The 20,604-nt window shown below is 44.7% G+C and overlaps 2 protein-coding genes and 1 pseudogene across 2 annotated transcripts; 2 read left to right on the top strand and 1 right to left on the bottom strand.

The window, feature by feature from the left end:
• Positions 1-1,172: 1,172 nt before the first annotated feature.
• Positions 1,173-10,212, bottom strand: TRIM15 (tripartite motif containing 15). Its single transcript, XM_011383999.2, has 7 exons — positions 9,659-10,212; positions 8,225-8,320; positions 6,390-6,620; positions 5,645-5,667; positions 4,400-4,515; positions 4,008-4,040; positions 1,173-3,188 (listed from the first exon to the last, which is right to left on the bottom strand). Exons 1-7 carry the CDS (start codon positions 10,022-10,024, stop codon positions 2,671-2,673), a joined length of 1,383 nt encoding a protein of 460 aa, XP_011382301.1. The 5' UTR covers positions 10,025-10,212; the 3' UTR covers positions 1,173-2,670.
• On the top strand, positions 7,523-7,935 carry LOC105308158 (annotated as a pseudogene).
• LOC105308157 (tripartite motif-containing protein 10) lies at positions 9,773-19,536 on the top strand. Its single transcript, XM_011383997.2, has 9 exons — positions 9,773-9,793; positions 10,206-10,308; positions 11,955-12,904; positions 14,184-14,279; positions 14,801-15,031; positions 15,804-15,826; positions 16,146-16,261; positions 17,388-17,420; positions 18,530-19,536. Exons 3-9 carry the CDS (start codon positions 12,479-12,481, stop codon positions 19,045-19,047), a joined length of 1,443 nt encoding a protein of 480 aa, XP_011382299.1. The 5' UTR covers positions 9,773-9,793; positions 10,206-10,308; positions 11,955-12,478; the 3' UTR covers positions 19,048-19,536.
• The last annotated feature ends 1,068 nt before the right edge of the window (positions 19,537-20,604 follow it).

Raw genomic sequence — 20,604 nt, forward strand, 5'->3', positions numbered from 1 at the left:
CCAGTCAGTCAGATGTATAGGTAACAACCTAGACTTGCTACTGGCATCTGAAGTCCAAGACTCATAGGACCTCCACTCTATAGCTGGTCAGTCAAAAGCCCAGGTAACAACCTGGACTTACAAGTGGCATTTGAAAAGGAGAGCAGTCTTATAGGACTGAGTCCTTGTGGAATCCGATGCTATCTTTGGGTTGATAGTGTCACAATTGTGTTAAATTGTAGGACACCCAGCTGATATCCAAAGAATTGGTGGTAGTTTAGGAAAACCATACACCCCTGCCCCACATTGGAGTTGGTTTCCAGAACTATATTACATCTTAAGTAATTTAAACCTCATAATTATCCTACAGAACAGGTACCCCATGAATCAACAAACTATTAGAATTAGTAATAGTTGAATACAAGATTAACTTATTAAAATCAACATTGTTTTTCTATACCAACTATGTTATAATTAAAACATAATAGCAATGCAAACCTTATAAATATCAGAGCCTCCTCAAAATGTACTCTTCATGAAGAGCAGGTTTTGTTTTCTCGTAAAATACTTCAGATTTACAGACAAGTGTTCTAAGTTACCTAATGAAGTTTATCCATATAGATACATGTAGCTATGATTCATTCATTCAAACTGTTGTGTAGTAACATATAATATGAATATATTACACTTTATTCTCCATTCTGTAATTTAAGTTGTACTGAACTATTTAAAATGTTTCATTGTTTACGTGTGTGAACATTTCTCTAGAGGGAGTACTGAGTCAAAGGACAGTATGTTACTAGATATTACCAAATTGTTCTATAGAGAAAATTTCACAATCTCATTAAAGGACATAAAACTAAATTTAAATAGCCAGAGAGATAATATGTTTATGGATAGGATGACGATGTCAATTTTCTCTAAATCCTCCTAACCCTCCCCAAATTCAATAAAGTTTCAGTTGATGCCAATGTAATTTTAGTTAAAAGAACATCGGTTGTTTTTTCAATTTCACACTCAACCAAAAAAGCCTTACATGTCTAAAACACTAGTTCAGTGCAGAGGAAGTTAAACAGCCTGAGTGTGGTTGAAAGGTCACCAGACTGAAGGACTGAGGACCAGGACCTGTAGATTCTGTGATTATAAAGACCAGCTGTGCCAGATTTCTCAACCACACAACGAGAGAAACAAAGTAAGTCTTATATATTCACAGGTTTATTACAAGTTTCAAAGGAAAATGTATTTTTGAAAAAAACTTTTTGACCTCTTTAATGTTTGACAAGTGTTACAATGAACACAGGTTGCATATAGTTTGTCTTTTGCGGGGTTGCAAAGAGAATTTGTGGTAAGTTCGTGTAAAAAAATAAAGCTAAATACACTTGTATACGAAAATGGCAGGATACACAAAATTTGATACCAATTGTGTGGGATGTGATAAGGGCAAGTGCTGAGTGGGGAGAGGGACTTCTCACCTATACTCTTTGAAATATTTGAATCTTCTTTTAAACTATGAGCACATACTACTTTTATAACAAACATTAGGCAATATTACTACTAAGTTGGACTACCAAACAATTTCATTTTTTTTCTGGATTAAACATGGTGGTTCTGCTTGTCACAGGGGAGGACAGAAGAAATCTCAAGTCCTCTGGCTTTTTTTTGCCCAGTTAAATTAGAGTAAATATTCACATCACAATGACTCCTGTTACAATTTCGAAATAAAATTCACATATGGTACAAGTGTTTAGAATGTCTTAGTTTAAAACATCTGACCCTACCTACACTTTGGGAGCAGGGTTCATAAAAGTCATTTTGTACGTTGACTCATACTGAAGGGAATCTGGATTAGGGATGAAGGTAGATTTCTTCAGGGGTTGGGTTGGGAGGGTGGAAATGTGTTAAATTTGAGAGAGAGCTAGAATCAGAAAGGATGGTGGTGGTGGTGGTGTGGGAATTATTACAGAGTCATACTTTGCTTTGGAAAGTTAACGTGTGGCCTGTGTCTGTGTCCAATAACAATGGTAATAATAATAAATATTTGACAGGGTACTGCCTCATTTTATTAAACAGTGGGGTCTAGTTCCACTGCTATTAGGCAAGTCCTGAGTGAAAGAAGGAACAGGATTGTGCCTTAGTCATAGACGTTCCACTGGCTTTAAGTCTTTCCTTAGCCCCAACAGCATTGAAATGCAGAAGTCTGGTTCTGTCATTCACTTTGTCAGGACATTCTCTACAAGAAAGAGAAATGACTTGAAGGGTGTCAGAAAGGAAGGGGTCCCAGGTCTACCCAGGGCTGGCTGAAGAGTACCTGTAAAGGCAGAAGCCTTTATATCGAAATAAAAAGTCAGTTCAAGCCCAACAAAGTTCTGGATTTTCCCTTGATGATTATTTTGAAGCTTCGAAAAATTTATTTTAGATTCTTATTTTTTCCAAAACCCCGCTGGCTCCTCAGCACCGCCTAGCCCTCTGGTTTTCCACTAGGAGGTGCAGGGAAGACGGGAGCGTCAGTGGGAGGGTCGCGGCGTCAGAGAGTTGAAAGACGGAAAGTAAAAACAACTACACAGCCGTGCGGACTCAACCTCCCTTCTCCATGGCACAATTAATCAGCCAATGTCACACGGCTGACTGGCGGCGGAGCTGGATCCCAGAGCGCTGCTTTCTCGGCCATGCCGCCCTTCGAACGCTCCGGGCTTAGCCTTTCAAAGTAAGGCAGGAACCTTTTTTCCAGACGGCGAAGAAAGGAAAGACTTTGCCGGAGAAGGAGGCGGTGAAGGTGAAGATGGTTGCATGGGTCTCAGCGTTGAGCAGGGTCACCTGCCCCGCCTCGTAGTCCAGGGCGACCGCCATGCTGCGCGGAATGTTGTTCAGCGGCAGGTCGGTGCCCGGGGAGGTGCTGGCCCAGCACTGCTGGTGAGAGAAGATCACGGCCCAGACTCCCTCGTCGGTGCTCAGGCCCTGTTCTCCCCTCTTCTTCACCCCCTCCCCCGCTACCCCCACCATGCAGCCGCCGCGCTCTCCCAGCTGCACCTCCATTTGCCAGCGGTGGCGTCCCGAGGAGAAGCCCGCGGAGCCCAGCACTGCCGGGAGACTCTCGAAGCGCAGGGGGCTGTTGGGCAGGTTCTGCTTCTGCCGGGTGTACCTAATTGACTTCCTGTCCTCGGAGAGCACCAGACTCCGGCTGGCGGTCTGAGGGTCCAGAATGACGACCCCTAGAGGGAGGAGAGCGCGCCATCAACAGAGCTGGCAGCACTAAAAGTGCCCCTGGAGCACGGAAGGAAGTACGAGGGAGGCAGAAAGAGCACCGCCTTGTGCAGCCTGCCATTGGCCCGGCTTCTCTGTACTTCACTTTCCCCTTCTGGTTCGTGAGGGCAAAGGATGACAGCTCTTCTACCGACCCGTAAGTGGTGCTGTGCTGTAAGGTTTTGCTACTCAAAGTGCAGCTTTTCCCTGGGAGCTTAGAAATGCAGAATCTTGGGCCCCATTCCAGACCTACTGAATCAGAATCTATTTTTAAAGGATACCCTAGGTGATTTTTCTGCACATTAAATTTGAGAAGCAGAATGAGGTGATGCTTATGGAAAGAGTTTCTAAATTAAGCATCAATTTCAAAGTAAAGGCTATTTTTTAAAAATACAATATTTACTCAGGTCAATGAGTCTAGCACAATGCTGGGCAAGAAACAAGGGTTTGATAAATATTTTTGAATAAATATAAGATCTATACAAGTAACTAACATTAGTTGAGCGCTCACTCTGTGCCAGGTACTATACTAAGCTTTTTGCATGTATTAATTCATTTACCTCCCAGCTACTTATAAAGTAGGTATTATTATATTTTCTATTTTATAGCCGAAGAAACTGTGAGACAAAGAAGCTTAATGACTTGCCCAGTGTCTTATAATTAGCAAGAGGTGGAACAGAAAACCCAAGCAATTAGGCTCCAGAGTTCATATATTTAATCACTCTGTTTGCTGCCTTGGATTGAAATGGATAAATAGAGGAACGCCTTCGAAACTCCCAGCTGTTTACCTGAATCTGTTTCCAGATGACGCACCAAGTTTTCTGAGGGAAGCAGAACAGAAAGATCTGTGATGTTATTTCTTATAGGTACCTCCAATGGCAGTGTATTCTGGGAACAATTTGAGGACAGGGATGGGAGAAGGCTCAGCTTCTGCTGTGGTCTAACAAGAGAGAAGCTGTCTTCACTTCCCTGGACTCTCAGTCCTAGTGCCGGTCATTGGGGAGAGGAGGAAATGCTTTAGGGAATGATTCCCCCTGGGCAGAGTGGGACCACTAAGGGAAGGCTTAAGGGAGGGAAGACATCTTGAGGTAGGTTTTGAAGGTGAGGAAAGATGGAGATGGATGGAAGACAGAAGGACAACTAATGGGAAATGACGAAAGCCGTTGCCTTTCCCCTTTACCTGAGAAGGTACCCATCATTTCTGGGAGGATAACTATTTTCCTGTGGAGATCACGGATATTCTTTACAAGGTCAGGAGAAATGGCCTCGGGACTCACAAAAGTCTTCATCTCACACCTGCAAACAAGTCGGTAATCAGGTATAATTTCCAAAACTAATGTTTGGGTGATACAGACTAAGTGAGGCTAAAATCAAACTAATTTTGGTGAATAATTAGACTGAGTATCATCTCTTTATCTCTGCTAGAAATGTGTAGCTACTAAAGCAAGAAACATTTCAGTTGACCTAAGAAGAACTAATGGTAACTACTTAAGAATTATAAATAGGTCCTTTAAGAGAATGTTTGGGCCTGTGGGGGCAGAAAGTGGGCAGTATGGTACCATTTGAAAAACAGACTTAAATTATTCTTTCTAATTTATGTGCTGTTCATTACAAGGGAAAAGGGATTGGTGGTGGTGGTGGTGTGTGTGTGTGTGTAAAAAAACCATATACTACAGTGAAAAAGCCCTTGATCTGGTTTCAGCTCAGTTCTTGCTTATTGTTTGCTGTGTGACCTCGAACAAGCATTTCTGCCTCTGGGTCTCAGCTTCTTCATCAGACTAGAAGACCTTTCAGGCCCTCCTAGATCTAAATCTCTAACATTCTGAAAGAATATTTAGAGACACTTCCTGATTCATGGACACCTGGGCTAAGCCTCTCTACACATGCAAGAGTACACAGCATATGACAAGCATTCCCTAGTTGCTGTGTCTCCGCTCACCTCAGGGCAGACTGCTCATGCTCATAGCAGAGAAGAAAGAAAAGGAACATATATTTATAATGCCTCCTAGCACTTGAAATTCTGAAGAAATAGAGAAGTTGAATGTGAAAAATGATTAAAAGAACAGGCTGGTATTCCAAAGTTCTGCATTTATCATATTCTATATAGAAATTTCCCCAGCATTACACTTTTGATAGTGTTGTATACTGACTCAAGCACTAATAATTTCAGGGATTAAATAGAACTTCCCAGATTATCCTAAAAACATAATTCTTATTTATAACTTCACTTCTGGGGGAAAAAGTGTGTCCCTGATACCAAACAGTCAGTTTAAAAATGCACCTTTAGAACACTAACCTTTAAGTCTGGGCTGTTTATGTGTGAGTGAATGGGACGGTGCATCTGATTACTTTTGCTTTTGTGTGCCCCTCCCTTTCAGTCCCCCTGTCGAGTATAAAGGAGATGAGATGGGGGAGTGGGCCCTACCTGCTCTGGTTGACTCTGACATCCTACAAAATAAAAAAGAACATGCACTTAATTCCCACACATCTTTCCCATCAGAGATTCTGTACATCCTTTCTTCCTTAACATAGAAGATCAAAACTTTCCTCCTGCAGAAAGTTGTGTCTGTTTAATTACCTACTTATGATACTGCTCTTTTACATCATGCTTCCTTACTAATTTGGAACTCTGTTGTCAGTTCATTCGTCTCAGCCTTATCTTGGGGATGTGTCCTGCATCCAGCAATTAAGAGATGGTAGAGTTATCAACCAGACCTGATGTGAAACAGGATACTATAAATGATAATCACAATAGACTCCATTTATTGAGTTTTTTTTTTTTTCTGTGAGCTAGGGACCATGCTAAACATTTTGCATAGATTGTTTTTTATCTTAGCAACCCAGTGAGGGAGGTGATATTATTATCTCCATGTTTAGAGAGGTTACAAGACTGGCCAAGGTCTCACAGCTGGAAGAGCCGACACTCAAACCCAAGACTGTCTGACTCCAAAGCCCTTGACATGACCACAATGCATGGGCAGGTCATCCAGCCTTTTGGGGTCTGCATCTCTGTAACCTCTCTGGGACAAGAGAACCTGATAACCATCACTCCCTCCCATTAGAAATAATCTTCCTTTCCTGCTTCTCTCCAGTATCTTTTGCCCACAGCATAGTGTCCCCTTCCTGTGGAATCCCTCTCCTATCCCAGAAAGTCGTGGAATGTCTCTCACTTGTAGAAGTTCACTTGCTGGCTGCTGACACTTCTCCTCCAGCTCCTTGACCTGGACTCCAAGCCAGGTGACCTCCTCAGTAACCTTTGAGATGTACTCGTCCCTCTCCTTCCAGATTTGCCGCTCCAGCTCAGTCAGCCTGGCCAGCAGGAGACAATGCTGTTTCCTCAGCTCCTGCTGCAACTTCTCAAAGGCTGCTTCTACTTGCTGCTTCTTGCTTTCAATCCGAGTCTGCCAGGGGTAGAAAGACCAATGTGGTTAGGGAAAAGCTCACAGAGCTGGCTTCCAGGATGATCTTCTACATACTTACTATTGATTAAGAGGACTAGAGAGTAACTAGTTCCAGATTCATCCTCACAGATAACACTATGGTAGAAGTAGGTACGTCTCAGGATAAACTTACTAATGATGAGGGCTATATGCTCTTGTCTTACCTAGAGATTCTAATAATAATGCCACATTCTGCTCTCTGAACCATGCTGAACTTTTCAAAAATCCTTCCACATCTATGATACCATCCTAACCCCATCATACATTCCCCAGAAGCAGATGGAGATAATTATAGTTATTTCTTAGAAAGCTATTGAAGTGAGAGGAAGCTGTAATTAGAGTCAGCACAACTTATCAGAATAGTGTGCGGCATTGGTCTTAGCCATTGAGGTCACCATCTATCTACAGAGCTTGATGGGAGTTGAGGGATGCTGGAGAAATCTTTCTGTCCGAAAACTCTGTCTCTTTGGTCAAGGTACCAGAAATTCCCACACTGCAGATTTCCTCATGAATAACTTTGTAGCACAAGAAAAGATGTGGGAAGGAGCCAGATATAGCCATATCATTGCCTGCTGTCTTCAGGATCAGCCTTGTAGTCAGGACTAGAATGAGGACACTAATATCCGCCTTCTGGCCTGCAGGCAGACAGACTGCAATGGGAAGAACAATGTACTAAGAGTCAAGAGATCCAGGTTCTAGCCATTTCATCATAAACTTGGGCTTTGCCATGTGACCTTGGGAGCATTGCTTTCATGGACTTCGATTTTCTGTTCTGTAAAAATATGACTGATAAGATGGGTCTTGGATTAGAAGATGTCAAAACACCTTTCCTATTAGGTGCGAGCAGATCAAGGCAAGGAGCGTGGATGCCAAGTTTATGGTGTTCTGCAAAGATGGTCGATGTGCCTAAAACCCGAAAGACTTTCTGTAAGAAGTGTGGAAAGCATCAGCCTCACAAAATGACCCAGTATAAGAAGGGCAAGGATTCCCTGTATGCCCAGAAAAAGAGGCTCTATGATCGGAAGCAGAGTGGCTATGTGGACAGGGTGGACAAAGCCGATTTTCTCGAAGAAAGCTAAAACCACAAGGAAGATTGTGCTGAGGTTTGAATGTGTTGAGCCTAACTGTAGATCTGAGAGGATGCTGGCCATTAAGAGATGCAAGCATTTTGAACTTAGAGGAGATAAGAAGAGAAAGGGCCAAGTGATCCAGTTCTAAGCTTTGGGAGTCTTTTGTTTTTTTGAGAGAAAAATGTTGAAACTATAGAACAATGAACCTGTATGAAAATAAATGCAGATTTCTTAAAAAAAAAAAGAGGAGGAGGAGGAGGAGGGGAAGGAGGAAGAGAAGGAGGAGGAAGAGAAGAGTCAAAACCACTTCCAGCTCTGAGGTTCTGGGATTCCACACTTTTGGCCCCAAATGCCCTTGTGCAGATGCAGGGAGATAAATGAGAACAATTTTCCAGTTCTTTCCAGCCAGGCAATAGCTATCAGATGACAACAGGATTCTCCAGAGTCTGTTAAGAAAACCCCCAAAGAAGAAAGTGGCCAATAATGTGGCCTTACCAGAAGCACTTGGATCTTCTGGTCTTCCCGACTCTTTATGTCCTCAATCTCATCCCTCTCCATGCTCAGAGCTTCCAATCGACTCCTGAGACGATTCTGTGGGGAAAAGAATGGGTGAAAGAGGTGGCTTAATTCATAATTCAACATACAGATATTAATCGTCTACCGTGTTCTTGGCACACCATTGAGTGCTGAAGAGTTCAGAGGTGAAAAAAGCCCAGTCCTTGTCCCTAAAGAGATCACTATATATGGAAGGAATCAGTCGTGAATGATTAAAATACAAATAAACAAATACAATAATCGAGGTGGGCACACAGAGAGCTGGGAATGCAGAGGAGGGACAATTCTGCCTATAGGGACAAGGGAAGGATTTCAGAAAGCAGAAAACATTTACAGTGGCCTTGAAAGATAAATTTCCAGTTGGGTAAGAGAAGGGGAGGAGAGGACTTAAAGCCTCTGAACTGTACATTTAAAAACTGTTAAAATGATAAAAAAAAAATAGTGAGGGAAGAGGAGAGCATTCTCGGAGGAAAGAACTACATGTGAAAAGTATTAGAAACAAGGAATTCAGAAAACAGCAGGTATGTACAGGTCAGTCTGGCTGAACACATGGTGCCTTGGGAAGGGTGGCTGAGAAATAATACTGAACAAGTAGCAGGATCCTGACTGCAAATGGCTTTGGGTGCCTTCCTAAAAACTTTGGGCCTTCTTTGGGCACTAGGAATCCATGGAAGGATTATGAATAGGGGAGTGATATGATAGGCTTTGTGTTTTAGGAAGATCTACCTCGAAGCAGGTTGGAGGGCGATTGGAAAGGTGAGAGTGGAGACAGGGAACACATCGGAGACCATGCAAAGTCTGGGTGACAGATATCGAGAACCTGGATTGGTAGTTGTGGGGATAATGCAGAGTTAAAGACTTGAGAAATGCTTCTGAAGAAACCACTTCCAGACCTGGTGACTGGATGACAAGAGAGAGATCCAAGAGGCAGACAGGAATCGATAATGTCCCCAAGACTAGATGGGCTACTGCCACACCTTCCTTTCCCAAAAAGAAAAGCAGTGCTTGCAGGTTGCCCTTCCCAGGCCCTCTCTTCCCTCTGAGCCCTGTGGTCAGGGCCTTGGTAAATCCCATACCCAGTCTGCATCCCGGGAGATGAGGTACACCCAGCCCTTAGCCTGCAGGAGATCCTGCTCTGCACAGAGGCTCTTTTTTATTCCACAGAGATGAAGCCATGGCTACAACTCTTTGTGTTCTATCACGACTGCACATCCAAGTGAAACCATGGTCCCCTAAGTCTGGGAATGCTCCAGTGTCCCAACAGCCTTGGATTCTGTAATGTGGAAGCTATTGCCCTTTATCCAGACCCCTGCCCCATCCCCTTACCATGATGTTCTGTCCCGAGCAGGCTGAAACTAAAGTCTCACTTCTTACCCGGTAGGGCTGAATGGCATCTTCAAGGAAGCCCACAGTGTGGGCCTGGTGGGTGGGACCTTCTCGGCAGAACACACAGAGGAACTCGGCATCATTCTCACAGAAGAAGTAAATCTTCTCACCATGTTCCTTGCAGTACGTCTCCCCCAGAGGGCCCAGGGGCACGGGGGCCATGAGGATCTCAGTCTTCTCTTTCTCCTTGCAAAGGGGACAGAGCAGAACCCTGCTGGAAGGCTGGGCCCCCCTGTGGGAGGGTGGAGGGAGGCACAGCCGGCAGAAGGTGTGTCCACAGGTGGTCACTGCATCCTCCAGGGGTCCCTTGCAGGCAAGACAGGCAACCCCCTTGTGGGAGGAAGTTGAGGGCATCTCAGTGCCTTTCCCAGCTCTTTCACTCAGACCTCTGCCTCAGGCCACATAAATTTTCTTTCTCTGAAACTGAGTCACTTTCACATGAGTCACAGAGGGACAAGAGTAGGAGGCCAAGAGAAAGGAAGGCAGTAATGTCCAGGCAGAGAATCCACCTGGCCCCACCTCTTGTGTTTCCCAGAACCCTGGCTACCACCCATCAGCAAAGTGGGTCCAAACTCCAAGGCATGTCGAATTACCCAGCATTTCCCAGCAGCGGCCTGGACAGACTTTTGGACTTTGAGGTTCCTGGGTTGGGGAGCAGAACATGTCATGAGGTCACAGGGAGATGGGGTTTCCTGGAATCCCTTCCTTAGTGACAGTGGGGTGGGAAGATTGAGAAGATGACACTGCTTTCTATTCGACTGAGCAGGCGGGAGCCATACACTGCTGGCTTTGAGGCACGCCCACAGCAGCAAAGTTAGCCGGAGTGGGTGGCGACTCCCGGGACTCTGGGGGCTCTGTTCAGATGTTGCAGGTTCACTAGTGGCGACGGCTCATGGACCCCTTCCTCTGCCCCCCTTTTCCTGACTCACCTTATATCCTCTAAACTCCTAACCCCACCACCCTCCAACATCAGTGTCCTCACTGGAGTTTTGGCAACATTGTACTTCAATTTTCATTTTTAACTGCAGGTAGGAGAAGGCAAAGGATTATAATACAAGTGATTCATGTTGAAAAAATTTAGAAAACTCGATGAGTCAATGAGATAAACAAATTTAACCACATTTGTCTGACATTTAGTATTTTTATATTATATCCAATCTGATGACAACCTTTGGGGAAAAGTATGATTACCTTCCTTTTACAGAGAAAGAAATGTAAACTGAAAGACAAAATGACTTCCCCTAGGTCACAGAGCTAGAAAGCCGAAGAGGGGGGGTTAATCCAAGTTTGCCAGCTTCCAGCCCTGGGCTTTTCCCGAACTTCAAGCCAAGACAATGATCAAACAGTCATGGTTCTTCATCCATTCACCTGAACTGTAATTATAACCAAGGAAAAATTCCTTCCATTCCCTCTTTGATGGTCAGACTTCCACCCTGTCTTGCTCCCTTTGCACTTCAGCTATTTTGTACATCACCTTCCCTTCCCACCCTACCTGCTCCTACCACCTCAGCCCAAGAGTGCAGCCCTTGGAGCTTCGCTGTTCAACACATGAGCCCCAGCCACACGTGGCTGCTAAGCATTTAGAAGTAGCCAGTGTAAATACACTCCAGATTTCAAAGACAGCACCAGTGAAAGTGAAATATCTCATCACTAATTTTTATACTGATTACATGTTAAGTGATATGATATTAATGTTAATATAATAATATTTGAGGCTAAATAAAATATTAAAATTGTTTTTACTTTTTACTTTTTAATTTGGCTACTAGGAAATTTTAAATTGCATATGTGGCTCATGCTGTATTTCTATTTGACAGCATGACTCTGAGACTCAGATCTGAGTGCAAATTATGGCTGCCTATCCTCCTACTTGTGTGCCTTGGGCAAGCTAAATAACCTGGCTGAGATCTGAGTGCAAATTATGGCTGCCCATCTTCCTACTTGTGTGCCTTGGGCAAGCTAAATAACCTGGCCGAGAGCTCAGCTAATATCCTAATGGCACTGATGTCACAGAACAGACAGGAGGAAGAAATAAGATCCTATGTTTCAGTGTGAGGAATACAGTCATCATAAATAAAGGCTGGCTGTTGCTATTTTTCTTCCTCCTCCCCACACAGGGTATTTGCCAACCCCTCTGGAACTCTGTGGCAGGCCATTTGAGGCATCACCAGTGAAGTTGCCTGTACCGTGTTCTCTCGGGCACAACCACCTTATCTGGGTCCCCACACTCTCCTGGGCTGGCTGATACCTCCAATCGCTCTGGAGACAGCTAGTCATATTGCAGGGAGGCTGGGGTGGCATCACTGCTCTGTGACTCAGTCTTCTTCCTGCCTCCCAAAAGAAGAACGATCCCTTTCAACTGTAGAGGGTCAAGATGCCACCACTTTCCTTCTGCTGTGAGTGTCTCTGGATGGACCGGAAGGAGCTGCAAGTCTCAGGTCATGGATACTGGTCCAGAGAGTAACTAAGGCCATCTCTGGAATGCTGTGATCCCTTCTTCCTCCTCTTCTTCCTCCCCCTCTTCTGTTATTTCTCTGTCCCTGACATTGGGGGGTGTGTATCTGTTCCTTTGGAAAGAGGACAGCAGAGCCCTGGCCACCAGAGATGCAAGTGGTGCCTTGCCTTTGTGTTTGCGCGCATGCATGTGTGTGTGTATCCACGACGCTGTCAGTGTGTATTTAAGATGTACCTGTTTCTGACTGTGTGCACATGTGGGTGTGTGAGTGTGTGTCCTCACTGTTCTCCTAGCCCTTTTTTCTCATCCAAGCAGAGAGAGTGACCTTGAGGAAGCCAAAGTGCAGCAGCATCATGGCTTCGGTCGCCTCTGTGACCAGCCTGGCAGATGAGGTCAACTGCCCCATCTGCCAAGGATCCCTGAGGGAGCCAGTCACCATTGACTGTGGCCACAATTTCTGCCGTGGCTGCCTCACCCGTTACTGTGAGATCCCGGGCCCAGACCCTGAGGAGCCTCCCACCTGCCCACTTTGCAAGGAGCCTTTCCGTCCAGGGAGCTTCCGGCCCAATTGGCAGCTGGCCAGCGTGGTAGAGAACATAGAGCGCCTCAAGCTGGTGTCCAGGCCGGGCTCAGAAGAGGACACCTGCCACGAGCACCAGGAGAAAATCTACTTCTTTTGTGAGGATGATGAGATGCAGTTGTGCGTGGTGTGCCGGGAGGCCTGGGAGCACCGAACCCACACTGTACGCTTTCTGGAGGATGCAGCAGGTCCCTACAGGGTAGGAGAGGGCAAACTGGGCATTCCCAGGATGGGTCTGGATTAAGAGAGTTAGAGCAGAGCTGTGGATTATTTGGGCTACTATGAAGTCAAATTCTATCTCCTTACTTCTATCATCACCCAGGCAATATACTCAGTCATGGTAAATCACGTGTTTAAATTTTAAGCATGTTCCTTGTGGTTTACTTATGGCCATTACATAATAAGAACTCAACGAATATTTGTTGAATAGATGAGTGATCAAAATGTGAGTGTGTGTGTCTGCGCAATGGATCAGTCAGAAATGTCTGAGGATGTCTGAGTTTGTATTTGAGGGAATGATTGCACAAAAGGTGTGTATACTTATTAGTGTTTGCATATTTACCAGTGCATGTGGTGTGTTTGGGGGAGGTCTGATTATTTGAGTGTGTAAATGTAACTGTTTGAGTGCTCATATTTGTGAATAAATTGGTGCTTACACATTGTTTACACATATGCAGGTTAACTAAATATATGTGGCGTGTAATTTTGTCCGTCATTAAATGAGTGCTGGTTTTAGCTGTTTATATATTGTGTTTTAGCACAAGTGTGTGTATGTGTCAATTAGTTAATTAACATTTGATGATGAGAATTCTATATGTACTTCTAAATTTACCTATATGAGCATTTGCATGTGTTTGCCTCCTCCTCACTCTACTCTAGAGCCGGCAACTTTAGAATAGTTCATCAGTTATTTTTGCATTATCCAAGTTTCTTCTCCCATTCAGAATCATTCACAGGAAATTGATTCCATTCACAGGAGAGGGTTATTTGGATGTGTTCCCTTTGGGACATGTGAGAAAGTTGTAATAATTTCAAAGAAGGCATATCAAGCTCAAGACAGATCCCAGATGCCATTTACCAAAGGCAAAAGAAATTAGGGTGTTTCACATGAAGAAAGAAAGGCTCAAGTGGGAACACCAAGTCACAGCCTATGATAGCACAGGATAAATGGGGAAAAAAGAAATTAGGGTGTTTCACATGAAGAAAGAAAGGCTCAAGTGGGAACACCAAGTCACAGCCTATGATAGCACAGGATAAATGGGGAAAGTCCTGATCAGAATTCTTGAAGAACAGGAGCAAGAGGAAAATGACCCAAAGAGAGAAGCTGTGAAGGACAATTAAGGCCCAGGCGCTGTCAGCTAAGGGAGCGACGCCTTCCCTTGGGTCATTCCATTTCTGGAGGCAGAAGATTGGATGAGATGACCACCCTTAGCAAATCATTGTTTCCCTCTGATATATTTTATGTTCCTTCTCTCCAGGAACAAATACAGAAGTGTCTTGAGTGTCTAAGGAAAGAGAGAGAGGAGGTTCAAGAAATCCAGTCAAGAGAAAGTCAAAGGATACAAGTCCTCCTGGTAGGTCATCATCCCTTCCGCAGCCCCTCCCTTTTCTCAGGGGCCCGCGGTTCCCTGAAACTGAGGCACTGCAGCATATAGGGCTTTGAAGCCATCTGACTTTGAATCCTGATCCCAACACTAACCAGCTTTTATGACTTCAAGCAACTCTCTGCCCTGTTTATTTTTCTGTGATGTAGAGATTAAATTTCTGTAAAGATTAAAATGAGATTGTGCCTGTAATGTTGTGCATATAGTGTGTAAAAGGTGAAAGCCTCCTCTCAGCCTACCCTTTTAGAAACTCCAGCAGATGGTGCTGAGGCTATGCTCCCAGAAACCCGTAGCAGGTGGAAAGGAAACCATGTTGCAGTTCCAAGTCTGTCTGGGTACCTGGAGGTGGGGCCGGGAGCTCTGATTTTACCACCAAACCTTGTAGGATGTGGATTTGGGCCAGGAGAGAGATGGGAGTGAATTAAGGAAAAAGAAGAAAAAGGAAAAGGAGGAGAAATAACTTCCTGCTGGCCTTCTCTTGGTCCCCTCAGACTCAGGTGGCCACAAAGAGACAAAAAGTGATTTCTGAGTTTGCATATCTGAGCCAGTTCCTGGAGGAGCAACAGAGCATCCTCTTAGCCCAGTTGGAGAGGCTGGATGGGGACATCTTGAAGCAACGGGATGAGTTTGATGTCCTGGTCGCTGGGGAGATCTGCCGGTTCAGCTCCTTGATCACAGAACTGGAGGAAAAGAATGAGAGGCCAGCAAGGGAGCTCCTGACGGTGAGACCTGCCCCTGCTCACCTTGCCTGTGATATATATATATATATATATTTTTGCATTTTCACTATGTCTAAGCCATGTCTCCTTCACTCATACATCTCTGCATCCCCAGTGGAAGATGGGTCACAGGACAGGAAGTTCTGAATTCTAGTCCTGGCTTCCCCAAAAGTTCTTGATCATGTTGCTCTGTGGTCTTGGTCTCTCCATTCTACCATCCATCAAATAGGGAAGATAATTTTCTTACCTACCTCACAGGTGAGGTTCCAACAATTAATGAAAGTGAAAGTAGCACTTTGAAAAGCATCAAGTACTACGCAAACAAATGTCAGGTGTTACTTCCAAGGCAAACTATTTTCTGTGCCACTGCCTACCAATTAGTTAGTTCTTCCTGGTTTATTTCACTTCCTCACACTGGAGGAGAGATATTGAGGTCCCAACAAGGAATCAGAAAGGTAGCATGATTTAGGGGGACACACTCAGGACTGAGAAACAGGAGACATTGGAGTGGGACTTGCCTTTGCTTCTAACAGCAGAGTAGGCCACTTCACTACCTGGATCAATAAAAATAAGCGGTTGGGCTCTTTGATCTTGAAAGCCTCATAAAATTCTAAAACCGTGTGACTCTATGGATCTGGTATCCCTTTTCTATCCACAGATAAGAATATGGTATTTTGTCTTTTCTAATTAAAAGAAAAGTGAGAGAAGGAAAGTTGAAACTGAATCACTGTTTCTCAATCTCTCTCTCTCTCTCTCTCTCTCTCTCTTTTCCTAGGATATCCGAAGTACTCTAATAAGGTAAGTGATACAATTCTTCTCTTCTCTTTTCCCACATACGTACATATGCACACAAGCCCAATTAGTGCCATACAAATATACAACATTCTCACATTAAGGATAAAAATTCACATGTACACTTTCACATATTCAAGTGCATCCACATGTACAGCAGTAGATATGCATGCCCAAGATCGGGCAGTGGGGTCCATCCGAGAGGAAGTATGTCTTCCTATGGGAATTGGCACCTCCATGCCCAATTAGACAAAGGCAACTGGCTGAGTCTGGAGGTTTCACTAAGGAGGAGAATTCCCAGACTCCACTATTTCTGTGTCCCTAGATGTGAAACCAGAAAGTGCCGGAAACCAGAGGCTGTGTCCCCTGAGCTGGGCCAGAGAATTCGGGACTTCCCCCAGCAGGCCCTCCCACTGCAGAGGGAGATGAAGACGTTTCTGGGTAAGCACACCCCAGGCCTTTACACAGCACAGGGGACCATGAAGCTTGGCTTTAGAGATGGCCCCCATGCTCCACTGCCCATGCTTTTGTCACTTCTGGCAAGGTTTGTACCCTTTCAGTGCCTTCGTTTCCTTATTTGTAGATATTCATAAAATCAGGATGATGTGACAATGAAGAGAAATAATAAAAGTGAAGATTTCTGGGAAAAAAATTTAACTGATTTGGAAAGCAATTAAATAAATCTGATTAATTGCATTAAGCAATAAGATAATGATTAATAAAAGCTATCATTCTCAATAATTAAAAAAACCCATAAAAGCATTTGTAGTACATAAGTTTTTGATGATAAACACTGTTAATTACTAACCAGCAACAATATTTCTCTTTGCCCCATGGTAGTTGGCTTCCCTCACTTCCCTCTCATTCGTCTGGTTCTGTGCCGCCCTTTTCTGGAACAGGGAGTGGTGGTAAGAGAGGGTGTGGAGGATTTGCACCGAGAGTCAAGAATGTGGCTCTCTGCCAACACCTACTTTTCCACACATGTGACATCATGAATGATGCCACCTATTTCTAAATGACCCACCTACAAAAGTGTCACCCTAGAGGAATTTTCCCCACAAATTCACTCCCTGCAATACTCCCAGTGACCTGGCAATGAAAGAAATTTTACTCTAATCAAAGACTATTCTCCAAATTTCTGAGCTGAACAAGAAATAAATTAACCCACTTATCCATTCATTAAGTAGACATTTCTTGAGCATTTACTATGTGCTGGGCTCTGCATGGAAAACTGAGGATACAGAGATGAGCAAGGCAGACGTGGTCTCTGCCTCTTCAGGACTAGGGGAATGCGTCTCAAAGTGGGGCTCTCAACCAGCAGCTGCAGACCGTGGGAACTTGTTAGAAATGCACATTCTCAGTCTGACCCCGAGTCAACTGAATCAGAAACACGCGTGCTCCAGGGGACTCTGCTGCAAGCTCAAGTTTAGAACCATTGGTCTAGAAGATTTCAGCTTCCGTTATTTTCTTTGTTTCTTTCCTTCTCTGGGCCTTAGTTTTCTCATTAAGTGTTCTGTAGTTCTGTGAGACTAATGAAGTCTCATCCTGTTTTATTTCCTCTTTACAGAAAAACTTTGCTTCGAGTTGGACTATGAACCAGGTAAGCATCCTACGTCTGGGTAGGAGGGAGAGAAGAATCTAAATTGAAAAGGAAAAAAATACGCACACACACACACATAAGTATACACACATGTCATTACCTTACAAAGACTTGTGGAAGAACCATGAAGAAAGCATACACAAACCACACACCTGGCATGAAGCTCATATTCTCACCTACACATGATGAGGGGAGTAGAAAGATTAAATTAAAATGGGACAAGTTCTATCAGGAAAGGCTTTCTAGATGAGAACTTTGATCACGTTCTTAGAACTGACTGGAGGCCCTACTCCCTTGCAGGTGTCCTTTCATAGATGACAGAAGGAGAGCAGCCTGTGGGTGAGAAAGAAATGAACAGAAAGGACCCCACTCAAGGCTGTTGCTCACAGTCTATCAGCCAAAGACCCTGAGAAGTCACAGTTTAGGAAGGGACTCTCTTACCCATGGACATATCTGAATTTATCAATTTGTCTCAATTTATGGATACTAAGAGTAACAATATGTGGAAGTCTGCAGAAGTTTTTATGTTAAAAAGTGGCCCTCAGACCCTGACGGTTTTAGAATTACTGAGGCAGAATGAATAACCCATGGGCGAGTGGGAGAACCTGCCAGGAACAAAGACCTGAGTCATAGGTGCCCTGGGAAGAACTATGAAGTATGGACTGAGAGGAGAATGTCTCCATCCCCCCAGATCCAAAATATGGGAGGAGGAGACCGTCATGTGTCAGCAGCAGGAGATCAGAGCAGGTGTGCCCAGCTTTGGGAGTCGACCAGCTTGCGGGGAGCAGAACTACTTCCAGAGACCCAATAGAACCAAGGGGAGCATGCATATGGAAAATGACATGTCCTCTGCGGCAGGCTGTTCAGGCTTTAACATGCATACCAGTCACCTGCAGATCCTTCTAAAAATGCAATTCCCTTTTGGGTGGTCTGGGGTGAAGCCTTAGAGCCTATTTTTAACAAGTTCCTGGGTGTTGGTCTGCATAGATACCATACACGTTGTGGCAATAATAGCACTAATAGGTGGGTGCCTAGGGGACTTTTTAGGTCTTTCGTGAAGGAGATAACATGTCTGCTGACATCTATTTCCCTTTTGGTTTCCCCCACAGCTCACATCTCTCTAGATCCCCAGACTTCCCACCCCAAGCTCCTCTTGTCTGAGAACCGCCAGCAGGTTCGATTCTCCTACAAATGGCAGAACTCACCAGACAGCCCCCAGCGTTTTGACCGGGCCACCTGTGTCCTGGCCCACCATGGTTTCACAAGGGGAAGACACACATGGGTGGTGAGTGTAGATTTGGCCCACGGGGGCAGCTGCACTGTGGGTGTGGCCAGTGAGGACGTACGGCGGAAGGGGGAGCTTCGGCTGCGGCCAGAGGAGGGGGTGTGGGCCATGAGGCTGGCTTGGGGCTTTGTCTCTGCCCTGGGCTCCTTCCCCACACGGCTGGCCCTGGAGGAGCAGCCCAGGAAGCTGCGGGTGTCTCTTGACTACGAGGTGGGCTGGGTGACCTTTGTCAACGCTGTCACCCAGGAACACATCTACACCTTCACTGCCTCCTTCACTCGGAAGGTCTTCCCCTTCTTTGGGCTCTGGGGTCGAGGGTCCAGTTTCCTCCTGAGCTCCTGAGAGGATCAAGTTACCCTCCTTTAAGTACAGGGCTCAAAGAGATGACTGTATGGATTTGACCTCTGGCTGAGTCACCTGGAAGACTTGAAACAGAAATTATTGCTTTAGATGATATAGTATAGTCAGGACTTTAACAAGGGACAAGGTGAGATGACCTTTAATCTTCTGATCAAATCCTTTCCTCAATGCTCAGTAGATAGGATGTCCCAGGACTTGGGCCACTACCAGCTTTTCTCACCACCATCCCCACCATGCACGGAAGTAACTGTGTAGAGGAAGGAATACTGAATTCATAGACAGAAGACCTGGGTTCTAGACCAACCAATTGTGTGATCTTAAGCAGGGCATCTCACCTCTCTTCATCTTATTTTCTTCCAAAATATTATGGTTTGTTTACTCATATCCTCAAGAAACATTTATTGTGTGCTAATTGTGAATGAAGCAGTATGGTAGCCATTGGTGATATGAAAATAAAAAGAAAAAAACTTGTTTCTTGTCTGAAGGAGTTCATGGGAAGAGACAGAGACATGAAGAGGAAATTACAGCACGGGGTGATGGGTGCTGAAATAAGGGTTTGACCTGGGTTTTAGGGAAGGTGTGAGAGGAGGGGGGCATAACCCATCTTGAACAGCAGGAGTTGAGTTGGGCATGGCTTTCGGGAAAGGGTGAGTCTAAAAGATGAGTGTGGTGAATGAGGAAAGGGCAGGGTGGTGGGGGCGAGAAGCTTCTTAAGAAGAAGAGATGACTGAGTTATCTTCATTGTCCTCATGAGCAGACGTACTGCCATTCCCACCCCTGGCACCACTCAATGCCTCCCTCCTCCTGGTGGTGTCACTTCTGGCTGAGTTGAAGATGCAGGGCCTTAGTGAAAGAGGGACAGGGGAGGCATGGCCATAAACTATAACCCAAGGACCACACTCAACCCTTGGAGAAATCTTTTTCCTGCTCTGTTGGTCACCACCTGAGATGGAGAAGTGAGATGAAAGGAATAAGATGTTGGGAAGAAATGAATCTCAAATAGCTCAGCTGTGGGAGCAGAAATAGCCTATCCTAACCCTTAGGCTGGGTTAAACAATCCCAGGTGGAGGCAGGAAGATGAATTCAATGACCTGTGATCCTTAGTCCAAACAATTAAGACTGTTCTAGGGCTGGACAAGAAATAACATCTGAGGGATGAGATGGAAGAAAGAAGAGAACTGGGGATTTAGGGATGTGTGGATCTGGGGCAGCTTGCTCTAGGAGAGATAGGAAGCCAAGTGGTGCTGGGGGAGGCTGTGGCCATGTGTGGTGTGAAAAAGCTGAGTATTGGTGACTACAGAAATCTCCCTACCAGGTGCTAATTCAGGGACAGGGATGAGCACTAATACATGGCTGCCTAGAACTGGAAAGTGATTTCAGTTGTCTCAAGGTGGAATTTTAAATTCTATGCACAATGAAAACATTGTCTTAACACATTTCATTTTTTTAAAGTTTATTAACATTGGTTAATGCAATTATATAATTTTCAGGTTTACATTATAATTTGACATCTATATATTCTATTGTGTGATTACCACC

Source organism: Pteropus vampyrus, unplaced genomic scaffold (genome assembly GCF_000151845.1).
Source record: "Pteropus vampyrus isolate Shadow unplaced genomic scaffold, Pvam_2.0 Scaffold553, whole genome shotgun sequence".
Lineage (NCBI taxonomy): Eukaryota > Metazoa > Chordata > Mammalia > Chiroptera > Pteropodidae > Pteropus > Pteropus vampyrus.